The sequence below is a fragment of the Zootoca vivipara genome, chromosome 2 (assembly GCF_963506605.1).
Source record: "Zootoca vivipara chromosome 2, rZooViv1.1, whole genome shotgun sequence".
Classification (NCBI taxonomy): Eukaryota; Metazoa; Chordata; class Lepidosauria; order Squamata; family Lacertidae; genus Zootoca; species Zootoca vivipara.
In genome coordinates, this window is record NC_083277.1 from 11,517,267 (window position 1) to 11,529,579 (window position 12,313).

Consider the following 12,313-nt stretch of genomic DNA (forward strand, 5'->3'; position numbering starts at 1 on the left):
ATCTTCGGACCTGTCCTGTGTGACAGGCGGGGGGGGGGAAGCGGAGATCGTTCTCCGCTCTCCCCCCACCCCCGCCTGTCACCAAAGATCGGCGGGCGCTCCTTGCTGGGCTTGACAAGCCCGGCAAACAGCGCCCGCCGATCTTCGGACCTGTCCTGTGTGACAGGCGGGGGTGGGGGGGAAGCGGAGATCGTTCTCCGCTCTCCCCCCACCCCCGCCTGTCACCAAAGATCGGCGGGCGCTCCTTGCTGGGCTTGACAAGCCCGGCAAACAGCGCCCGCCGATCTTCGGACCTGTCCTGTGTGACAGGCGGGGGGGGGGAAGCGGAGATCGTGCTCCGCTCTCCCCCCACCCCCGCCTGTCACCAAAGATCGGCGGGCGCTGTTTGCTGGGCTTGACAAGCCCGGCAAACAGCGCCCGCCGATCTTCGGCCCTGTGCTGTATGACGGGCGGGGGTGGGGGGAAGCGGAGATCGTGCTCCGCTCTCCCCCCACCCCCGCCTGTCACCGAAGATCGGCGGGCGCTGTTTGCTGGGCTTGACAAGCCCGGCAAACAGCGCCCGCCGATCTTCGGACCTGTCCTGTGTGACAGGCGGGGGTGGGGGTGGGGGGGAAGCGGAGATCGTTCTCCGCTCTCCCCCCACCCCCGCCTGTCACCAAAGATCGGCGGGCGCTCCTTGCTGGGCTTGACAAGCCCGGCAAACAGCGCCCGCCGATCTTCGGCCCTGTGCTGTGTGACAGGCGGGGGTGGGGGGGGAAGCGGAGATCGTTCTCCGCTCTCCCCCCACCCCCGCCTGTCACCAACGATCGGCGGGCGCTCCTTGCTGGGCTTGACAAGCCCGGCAAACAGCGCCCGCCGATCTTCGGCCCTGTGCTGTATGACGGGCGGGGGTGGGGGGGAAGCGGAGATCGTTCTCCGCTCTCCCCCCACCCCCGCCTGTCACCGAAGATCGGCGGGCGCTCCTAGCTGGGCTTGACAAGCCCGGCAAACAGCGCCCGCCGATCTTCGGCCCTGTGCTGTGTGACAGGCGGGGGTGGGGGGGAAGCGGAGATCGTTCTCCGCTCTCCCCCCACCCCCGCCTGTCACCAACGATCGGCGGGCGCTCCTTGCTGGGCTTGACAAGCCCGGCAAACAGCGCCCGCCGCTCTTCGGCCCTGTGCTGTATGACGGGCGGGGGTGGGGGGGAAGCGGAGATCGTTCTCCGCTCTCCCCCCACCCCTGCCTGTCACCAAAGATCGGCGGGCGCTCCTTGCTGGGCTTGACAAGCCCGGCAAACAGCGCCCGCCGATCTTCGGCCCTGTGCTGTGTGACAGGCGGGGGTGGGGGAGAAGCGGAGATCGTTCTCCGCTCTCCCCCCATCCCCGCCTGTCACCGAAGATCGGCGGGCGCTCCTAGCTGGGCTTGACAAGCCCGGCAAACAGCGCCCGCCGACCTGTGCTGTGTGACAGGCGGGGGTGGGGGGGAAGCGGAGATCTTCGGCCCTGTGCTGTATGACGGGCGGGGGTGGGGGGAAGCGGAGATCGTGCTCCGCTCTCCGCCCACCCCCGCCTGTCACCGAAGATCGGCGGGCGCTGTTTGCTGGGCTTGACAAGCCCGGCAAACAGCACCCGCGTGCACTTTATTAAAAAATAAGACATCCCTCAAAAATAAGCCATGTCGTGTTTTTTTGAAGAAAAAATTAATATAAGACATGACTTATAATATGAGAAACACGGTACAACAAACTACAGTTAAAACTAACTGCTTGTTTTTATATTTGTTATTATTATTTATTGAAGTTATATGCCGCCCTATACATGCAGCTCTCGGAGACGGTTCACAGAATAAAACCAAAATATAAAACCACAAAATCACTAACTATAGTTAATTTCTACCACGCCAACTTCAAACCATGATCACAGACTTGTTGAAACTCACTATAATTACTGTGGCTGTTTATGGTTTGGACAACGCAGAAAGCTGTGGATCAACCAAAAGGGAAAACCAGAAAAAAGGGGCTACCAATGGCTACTTGGCAATATGCCTATGCCTCCACAGCTGGAGACAGGAATGCTTTTGAGTCCTGGTTTCTGGAAACCACAGGAGGGGAGAGGGTTCTTGGGCTTGGTTCCTGCTTGCTGGCTGCTGTGAGAACAGAATGCTGGACTAGATGGGCCATTGGCCTGATCCAGAAGAACCTTCTTATGTTTGAAATTCTGCCTCTTAGCCACACAGGAGGGGAAAGGAGTATGGAAGCCTTGCCAGAAGCTAGGTCCACCCTGGTTTACTGTGACTTTTAAATGCAGGCATTGGCAGTGGAGAGACATACCCTGCTCACTCACCCCAACTCCTCGCCTTTGAATTATCCCCGGTTTCTTCTCCCAACAGATTTTTTTACGGGAAAGGAGTGAGTGCCACGGCCTACGTGCGTTTCGGAGTGACAGATGGAGACGGGGGCAAAATGTATGTGCCGGGACTGGAGCAACAAGTCACGGTAAGAAACGTCCCTGCCCTTCATCAGCTCACAGGCTTTCTAGAGATCTATGGAGACAAGCCCTCCTAGTTTCCCCTTTAACTAGTCATCCCTCCGATGTATCAATGTGAAGATGTGTGCATGCACACAATAGCTCATACCAATGACAAACTTAGTTGGTCTCTAAGGTGCTACTGGAAGGAATTTTTTTGTTTTGTTATCCCTCCGATGCTTAGCTCCTAAAAGCAGGAGCACTGGGGCTCGAGGTCTGATGGGATATCTGGAGACTTTTAATCCTGTTCCCAGATGTCTGCCCCTTGTCAGTGTGTGTGGAATGGACTCTGTAGTGAGGCAAGGTTTTCTGCACATGCTCAAACGCACTATTTCCTTTATTAGGGTCAGCTTTGGAGGTGGGCGGGACCACCCCACCTGTCAGTCACCTGGCGTTATTATGATGTCCGGTGATTGATAGGTAGGTGGTCTCATAGACTGAGTCTCTGTCATGGAAAAAGGCAGGATGTAAATAAATATATGATGATGATGAGCCATGAGGTAACTATCTGGCCTCACCGCTGCTGTAATATAGCAAAGCAGGCCTAAAATAAAGTAATAACCAGGCAGAGGGCCTTCTCAGTGGTGGCGCCCGCCCTGTGGAACGCCTTCCCATCAGATGTCAAGGAAATAAACAACTATCTGACTTTTAGAAGACATCTGAAGGCAGCCCTGTTTAGGGAAGTTTTCAATGTTTGATGGTTTATCATGTTTTTAATATTCTGTTGGGGGCCATCTAGAGTGGCTGGGGATAATAATAATAATAATAATAATAATAATAATAATAATAATAATAATAAATTGTTGCTGCTGCTGCTGCTTGCCTCTTCCAGTACCCTTATGACTTAAGGCCCTCCATCTGACCCACAAAATTAGGGTCTCTCCTACCCTCCTCAATTCAAACTCAGCTATGAAATCCTAGTCTCTTGTTATGTTAAGGCCCTAGGGGAATTGTGGTTTCTTTTGCTTTATATATAAAACACACCCATCCACACAATAAATTATATTTATATATAAATATATAATAATTTATATTTATGGCACACATGCTTCTTTCCCCTCATCCTTTATCCTCACGATGACCCTCTGAGGTACGTGAGGCTGGGCAATGGTGACTGGCCCAAAGACTGACCCCTGAACTTTATGGCTGAGCAGGGATTTGAACCCTGGTCTCTCAAGTCCTGAGACAGCACCCTAACCACTACACCACACGGGTCTCTGAATGTATCCCACTTGAATATCAATACGCTAAAGCTAATTTTATATCCCACTCTGCTACCATCTCCCATCTCCTCTGACCTAATTCCCTCCGTATTCAGGTAACAGATGGTCACGGCTCACTCATCCTAAAACGCAGCCTCCTCTCTGAGAAACTGGGGCGTCCGCTGAGGAGTCTAGTCGGGACGACACTCTACATCGCAGCCACTGTGATAGAGAAAGCAAGTAAGTTTGCGAATGGGACATGTCTGAACCACTTTAGACATGGCTTCCCCTCACCAAATAATTCTGGGAGCTGTAGTTTCATATCACCTCATACAAGGTGATCCGGGTTTTGAGATCTTTGGGGGAGGCCCTTCTCTCGGTCCCACTACCCTCAGAGGCTGCTTGGTGGGGATGCATGAGAGGGCCTACCCAGTCGTGGCTGCTCCCATAACTCCCTCCCTGAAGAAGCCAGGCTGGTTCCTTCCTTGCTATCTTCGGCCAGCAGATGAAAACCTTCTTATCCCAACAGGCCTTTGGGAACTGACTGGTTTTTTTTTCAAGGGAAGGTCTTTTAATAATGTTATGCTGTTTTTGTTATCTATATTTTAATAGATTTTTTTAAAAAAATATTGTTTTAATTCTACAGTCATACCTCATGATACGCCTGCTTTATGTTGCGTCTTTTCAGGTTACGGGCACGCCGAACCCGGAAGTCCCGGAATAGTCTACTTCCGGGTTCAGCGCATCTGTAGCCTATGCGCAGAAGCGCCACATTGCGTCACGCGCATGCGCAGATGTAGCACTTCATGTTGCAGCCTTTTCATGTTGTGAACAGGCTGCCGGAACGGATCCCATTCGCAACATGAGGTACCACTGTTTTAGATTTTCTTTACTTTTTAGCAATTATCTTTTATGTCTTCTTAGCATTTTGTATTTTAGCTGTGTTGTTTCAATTAGCATGAGCTGTCTGGAGTCCTGGTCTGGGGTAAAGGCAGTAGAATAATAATAATAATAATAATAATAATAATAATAATAATAATAATAATAATACAGTGGTACCTTGGTTTCAAACAGCTTAGTTCTTGAATGTTTTGGCTCCCGAATGCCACAAACCGGGAAGTGACTGTTCCGGTTTGCAAACTATTTTTGGAAGCCGAACGTCTGACAGGGCTTCCGGGGCTTCTGGTTGGCTGCAGGAGCTTCCTGCAGCCAATCAGAAGCCACGCTTTGGTTTCTGAATGTTTTGAAAGTCAAACGGACTTCCGGAACGGATTCTGTTCGACTTCCAAGGTACGACTGTAATAATAATAAGGAGCATTGCAGAACAACTACCGGTAATAAAGCAGGATCGGTCCACCATGATTGCACCGTGACTGTGCCAAGAACACGTTGTAGAATATAAACCAGGGGTCAGCAAACTTTTTCAGCAGGGGGCCGGTTCACTGTCCCTCAGACCTTGTGGGGGGCCGGACTATATTTTGGAAGAAAAAAAAAGAATGAATTCCTGTGCCCCACAAATAACCCAGAGATGCATTTTAAATATAAGGACACATTCTACTCATGTAAAAACACCAGGCAGCCCCACAAATAACCCAGAGATGCATTTTAAATAAAATAACACATTCTACTCATGTAAAAACATGCTGATTCCCAGACCGTCCGCGGGCCGGATTTAGAAGGTGATTGGGCCGCATCCGGCCCCCGGGCGTTAGTTTGGGGACCCCTGATATAAACCCATAATAAAGCATGGGTCTAGAAGGGCCTTCAGAGAGCGAAGGCCACATTGATGTCCTTTTCTTCACTGTCTTTTCCTTTCATTCTCATAGGTGGTGAGCTGGAGGAGCAGGAGCTGGCCTCGGTGAAATTTGTAGAATCTCCATATTCGGTTGACCTATCCAAAACCAAGCACCATTTTGTGCCCGGGGCCCCCTTCGAATTGCTGGTGTGTATATCGCGTCTCCTGCTGTTCACGTATTTCTCATTTTCTTGGTTTAGTTAGTAATAGGACGGTCCTTTGCCCCTCAGGCTTGCAATCCAAAAGACACAGCACACACACAAAAAGAGATTGGGGAGGGAAGAGGAAAACAAAGAAGATCACGTCGTACTCCTGGATTTGCATGTTGTTGGGGCAGGGAAGGGAGCAAAGGAGAAGGCAGGTTTTAAAATGGTGGATGTCAATAATAATAATAATAATAATAATAATAATAATAATAATAATAATAAATTTATTATTTGTACGCTGCCCATCTGGCTGGGTTTCCCCAGCCACTCTGGGCAGCTTCCAACAAAGATTAAAATACATTAAAATGTCACACATTAAAAACTTCCCTAAACAGGGCTGCCTTCAGATGTTTTCTAAATGTCAGGTAGTTGTTTATCTCTTTGACATCTGATGGGACGACATTCCACAGGGCGGGTGCCACTACCGAGAAGGCCCTCTGCCTTCTTCCCTGTGGCTTTGCTTCTTGCAGTGAGGGAACCACCAGAAGGCCCTCAGCGCTGGACCTCAGTGTCCAGGCAGAATGATGGGGTGGAGATGCTCCTTCAGGTATACTGGGCTGAGGCCATTTAGGGCTTTAAAGGTCAGCACCAACACTTTGAATTGTGTTTGGAAATGTACTGGGAGCCAATGTAGGTCTTTCAGGACCGGTGTTATATGGTCTCGATGGCTGCTCCCATTCACCAGTCTAGCTGCCGCATTCTGGATTAGTCGTAGTTTCCAGGTCACCTTCAAAGGTAGCCCCACATAGAGCGCATTGCAGTAGTCCAAGCGGGAGATAACTAGAGCATGCACCACTCTGGCGAGACAGTCCGCAGGCAGGTAGGGTCTCAGCCTGCGTACCAGATGGAGCTGGTAGACAGCTGCCCTGGATACAGAACTGACCTGCGCCTCCATGGACAGCTGTGAGTCCAAAATGACTCCCAGGCTGCGCACCTGGTCCTTCAGGGGCACAGTTACCCCATTCAGGACCAGGGAGTCCTCCACACCAGCCCGCTCCTTGTCCGCCAAGAACAGTACTTCTGTCTTATCAGGATTCACCCTCAATCTGTTAGCCGCCATCCATCCTCCAACCACCTCCAGGCACTCACACAGGACCTTCACCGCCTTCACTGGTTTCGATTTAAAAGAGAGGTAGAGCTTTTTATGTTGCTGTTTCGTTCTAGGCTACTATTTCACTCCCAGATGGCGCACCTGCTCCCCGCCTCCCAGTCCACATCTCAACCCAGATAGTGGGAGGCTCGTCGGAAGCTGATGCCCAAATAGAAAGCAACGATCGTGGAATTGTGACACACAGGTTCAATGTTCCCTCTGGTGCCACCTCAATCACTATCCTGGTATGTTGTTGTTGTTGTTGTTGTTGTTGTTGTTGTTGTTGTTGTTGCTGCTGCTGCTGCTGCTGCTGCTGCTGCTGCTGCTGCTGCTGTTGATATCCGCCCTTCACCCACAGGGCAGGTCGCAACAATTAAAAATTTAGACATTAAAAAAACAGTCTAAAACAAATGACCGTCGTGTGAATAGGGTGTGTGCACCTGAGGCATCAAACGCCGAGCTACAGAGCTGCGTCTTCCACATGCAATGGAAATTTTGCAGCGAAGTTGCCAGGTGCTCTGTGGAAAGAGAGGTCCACAACTTAGGGGGCTGTTTGAATTTCTGAGGGCAGTGGAACTACAAATTGGACCTGCCCTAAACAATAGGAAGTTCATTTCAACCTTCAGTTTCCTCTGAAGGAGGAGGAGTAGACAAACCACCAAAGGTGGGATCAAATGAAATTCTTGGGGCAAGGTGTTCCAAAGATGCTGGGGTCACCACCAAAAAGACTCTGTCCCTGTTGCTGGCTAAATCTATATCTTTTTCTCAGTGGGGCAAGTCATGAAGCAGAGTCTTCAAGGCCAGTCTTAGCTTCTAGGCAGTTCTGGGTGAATGTAGGCCTTCTAATAAGGTCCCACACCACTAAGGCAGAGACAGGATACCTTTGTTCAGTACTTGAGGGCTGCATTCTCTCTTGACAAACCTTCTGGGTTTGTGTGTGTGTGTGTGTCACATGACAGTGTTGGGCAGGGCCAGAGGCAAGCAAGAGGTCCTGTCAGAGTTTATTTTATTTATTAAATTTGTATACTGCCCTTCATCCAAAGATCTCAGAGTGGTTCACAATTCAAGGATGCATTTGAGCTAGCTAAAAGCACTCATTTATTTCATTCGTTTGTTTCATAAAATTCATACATCATTTGATTGGTTTTTTTAAAAAAGCACTCAAAGTGATTTACAAAAGACAAAACAGGAAAATCAGGAAAAATCCATACATATAAACGTTAAAATACTAAAACAGATTAAAACCACCTTAGCTTTCTAAGCATCTGGGTAGACTTGTCTAAACAAGAATAGGTAGTCAGTACAACTGTTGCAAATAGGATGTGCATAAAACTATACATAGCCGAAGGGGTTCTGTCAAACAGCCAGCCAGCAGTAAATCATACTGTTCAAAGCTGGAATTAACTCCTTATTAGCACAAAGGTGCTCTTCGCAGATTTGGCGGAGAGTCAGGCTAATAAGCATTGCAGCTGATTCCTGTTAGGTCTGGCCCCATGAATCAGTTGCTGAGACTGAAAGTTCCCACCTCCCCATAGCTGTCTAAGTCCCTTCCTCTGCAGGGCTTTCTCCAAGCAATCTGAGACTGTGCCTGCACAGAACTAACTTCTCCTCTACCCTTTTCAGCCCTTTCCTGGTCCTGGGAAACCAGGGAGGAGGGGAGCATGTTGCAGCAGGAGGGAGAGACACCTGTGACTCTTCGCCAGCCGGACTCAGCTATCCCTCTTGGCCTCCCTCCTTCCTCTTGCCTGCTTCAACTTTTGCCTCTTGTTCTGGACTTCTCTCTGCCACAGACTCTCTCAGCTCACTAAGCCCTGTTACCTCTTCCCAGTCTTCTCCCTCTGAGCACTCATCATTGTCCTGCCACCTCTGAGCCTTCTTCCCCTGGTGGTTCCCCAGCTGGTTCCTCCCACTGTTCCTCTGCATCCAACCAGAAGCCCATGATAGCTACTCAACAGGGTGCACTCTGTGGAGTCATGGGACTCCAACTCCCATCAGTCCCAGCTGTCATAGCCCAATGGTCAAGGGTGATGGGAACTGTAGTCCAACAACCCCTACATTGGCTGTCCCGTAATCTAGCTCCTGTTGGCCTTCTAAAAGATGCCTTCTGTACCCGTTGAAGTTTCCAAACCGTGTAGGGCCGTGTAGAGAGCATTACAGTGGTCAATTCTGGGTCCGAGAAGCGAATATGTGACTGTGTGTTTCTGTGTGCCTTTGTCACCCACATAGCTAAGAGCCGGAACAGAGTCTCCAGCAGAAATCACCTTCACTGCCAAACGCATGGACTCCCCCAAAGGAAACTACTTGATCATCGAAAGCCCCAAATATCAAGGCTTGAACCCTGGAGAGACCCTCACATTAGGGCTGAAAAGCGTTGGATCAACTGCCTTCTCCCGATTCTATTACATGGTGAATCCTTCCTGGGGTTTTCTAAGGGGCCTTAACCTTCCTAGGATGAAGGAAAGATGGGTTAAGGACCAAGATGGGCGAATCAATTTTGGTTTCTCTTGGCTTTTCGTTTTCCTGGATTTAAAGTTCATTTCTCCGCATTCCCATGTCGATTTGCATTGGTTCTATTTTAAATTGTCTCGTAAATTCATCAAGCATTTTGGTGTGAATTTATCCTAAGAAACACACTTTTGTAGGCAACTTGGCCTAAAATTAGGGCAGTGTCCTCCTGAGGGAAGCAGGCTAGACTGTGGGGCACAGGGAAAACTGTGTAGCCGTCACAGCTCTGTCCTCAAACACCTCACCAGCCCTAAGGCGGCTGCCTCACATGTTTCAGGGCCACCTCAGTGCTATTTCAGTGCTAAGACAACATATACGAAACGTGAACATTCAAAATCACTGCATATTCCCATGCTTAAGCACTATTCTTTTGAACTGATCCTTTCCCTCCAGGTGTTGAACAAGGGGGACATTGTCTCTGTTGACAGCGTGCCCCGAGGCTCCTACACTGCCGTTTCCGTCCCCATCACCCCCAGCCTGATGCCCACATTTCGATTTGTGGCCTTTTACCGCCTCGGGGATGAACTCGTGGCCAACTCCATCTGGGTGGATGTCGTTGACAGCTGTGAGGGGAAGGTGAGGCCTTCTCAATTTTTGTGTGTGAAAATTCTCCTTCTCGGAACCTTCCCTGAATGGAGCGGATGTTTACAAGGGCACTGGGGGTGTTTAAAATGGCTGCCCCTAATCTCTATGCCCGCCCAATCTCCAGCTGGTTCTCCGGACGTCAAGTACTGATCTGCAGCCTCAGGACTCCCTGACCCTCACCATAACCACCGATGATAGAGCCTTCGTATCTCTGGCTGCCACCGATTCCGCTGTTTACGCCCTCAACCGGAAGAATCGCCTCACGCAAGACAAGGTACAGCCACACACAATCTCTCACACATTTCTCCTCAGTCTCTTTCTTGTATTTATTTATTTATTTAGAGTTGTAATCAGCATTAGTCATCCTCGGAGGAGGTCCACTGAAATTCACGGATGCGAGGAACCCATCTCCATTAATTTCGAGGGTCTACTCTTGAGTAGAACTTAGTTGGAGACAGCCCTTTGTTTCTAGGCTCCTTGGCTACCCCTGGAATAACTTCCCACAGGTTATTGTCATTGGGGTTGCCTTTTCAAAGGCTTATCTTTTTGCCTAGGCTCTCCCTGGCCCCTGCTTCTGATCACTTTCCTTTTTAAAAAACTTCCTCTATTGCTAATATTTCTAACAACCCAAAAGTGCAATAGCATAGTATGGCATCGTTCCATATGCTAAAGCCAACATGCAATAAACAAAGAAAAGTAAGTATTTATACACAAGGAGGAATCACAGTGTCCGCATTTCCTGAGCTGGCGTGGATGGTTGAATATTTAGCATCTAAGTCCAAAGAATAGGAAATAAAACCTCAGCAGATGATGTTCTGGGTCCTCCACCCCCCCAGCCTGGAAACAAGCAGTTTGTGCGTAACTTCTTCTGCAACAGCCAAAGTCCACAAGTCCTTATTCCGCAAAGACAAATGTGGATTTTCCAAGGTTTTCCACTGCTGAGCTATTTCAGTCCTAGCTACTGTACAGCTAACATCCATGTCAAAGTTGATTTAGACAGACAAGCTTCCGTGTTGTCAGTCCACGTACCCAGTAATGACAGTTGTGGGGGAGCCCAAACAGGTGATTTAATTAACTTACACTGTTTGGTCCCTTTTATGACCAAATTCCTGTTTGCAAGCTCTTTTTATTACACTGTTTTACAGGTTTGTTTTTTAAAGTAGCACCTCAGTGTTTACAATGCTGCTTTATTGGTTGTTTTTTTTAATGCCACTTAGAGATATGATCTGTAAACTGCTTTGTTTGAGGACGTGTGGAGTTTTTTGTTTGTTTGTTTACAACCAAGCTGTTATATCAGTTTTGATAAATAAATAAACAAGCCTTTTAGGAACCCTCTTAAATAAATACGTTTAGGCAGCGACCAGTTTAGGTGTGTCCAGATGATGCACAATCACACATGTGCGCATAGCTCTGAATCTGGATGAGGGTCCAAAACATAACCCAGGTGCAAAATGAGAATTGCCTGTGCGTAGATAAATTCTGCTACCACCCTCATGTCGTGGCAGGGAAGAGCCATAGCTCAGTTGATAGAGCATCTGCTTTGCATGCAGAAGGTCCCACGTTCGATTCCTGGCATCTCCGGGTACAGCTAGGAGAGACATCTGTCTGAAGCTCCTGGTAGCTGCTGGCGCTCAGCGTAGAGACAGTCCTGAGAAGAGAGATGGGCCCAGTGATCTGACATGGTATAAGGCCATAGCTGCCAAGTCTCCCGTATTCCCCGGGAAACCCCCGTTTTTCCAGCTGCCCCCAGCCGAAAAAAACAGATTTTTTTGTTTTCCCCCCGGTTTATTCTGGCGCCGCGGCCATTTTGGAACTGGGCGGAGCATGCTCAGAAGCGACTTTTGATGCTGCTTTGCCCAGTTCCAAAATGGCTGCAGCGTGACTTCTGGTGCAGCGGTCATTTTGGAACAGGGCAGAGCAGCATCAAAAGTCGCTTCTGAGCATGCTCCGCCCAGTTCCAAAATGGCGGCAGTGCTACTTTCGGTCTGCTACTTCCGGTCCAGTCCCTTATTTCTCAGGCTGGAACTTGGCAGGTATGTATAAGGCAGCTCTCTGTGTTCCTTCTTTGCTCCTTTTGGCATGCTTGAAAACAGATTACAGTCTTGGATCCCGAACGCCGTGCGAGTTGAACATTTTGGCTCCCAAACAACACAAACCTGGAAGCCGATGCAGCTTCCAGGGCTTATGATTGGCTGCAGGAGCTTCCTGCAGCCAATCGGAAGCCACACCTTGATTTTCAAACGTTTTGGAAGTCGAACGGACTTCCAGAACGGATTCCGTTTGACTTCCGAGGTACGATTGTAGTGCATAGCTGTCAACCCCCGGATTTGAAGACAAGGAATCCTATGGGGCTGTCAACTCCCGGATATGAAAGTAAGGGAGCTGAATAAGGGAATTTCCCACAAAAAAGGGAAAGTTGACAGCAC

The 12,313-nt window shown here is 49.3% G+C and overlaps 1 protein-coding gene across 2 annotated transcripts in view; it reads left to right on the forward strand.

Moving 5' to 3' along the window:
* The window catches only part of LOC118080967 (complement C4), a 63,234-nt gene that overhangs the window by 11,723 nt on the left and 39,198 nt on the right, over positions 1-12,313 (forward strand). The window contains exons 8-14 of one of the 2 annotated variants that reach the window (XM_060269938.1): positions 2,368-2,473; positions 3,823-3,946; positions 5,533-5,648; positions 6,872-7,042; positions 9,024-9,203; positions 9,696-9,878; positions 10,012-10,161. In XM_060269938.1, coding sequence (XP_060125921.1) covers positions 2,368-2,473; positions 3,823-3,946; positions 5,533-5,648; positions 6,872-7,042; positions 9,024-9,203; positions 9,696-9,878; positions 10,012-10,161 — 1,030 coding nt within the window. The remainder of the gene's footprint in view (positions 1-2,367; positions 2,474-3,822; positions 3,947-5,532; positions 5,649-6,871; positions 7,043-9,023; positions 9,204-9,695; positions 9,879-10,011; positions 10,162-12,313) is intronic. The other variant, XM_060269939.1, reaches the window with a different exon arrangement.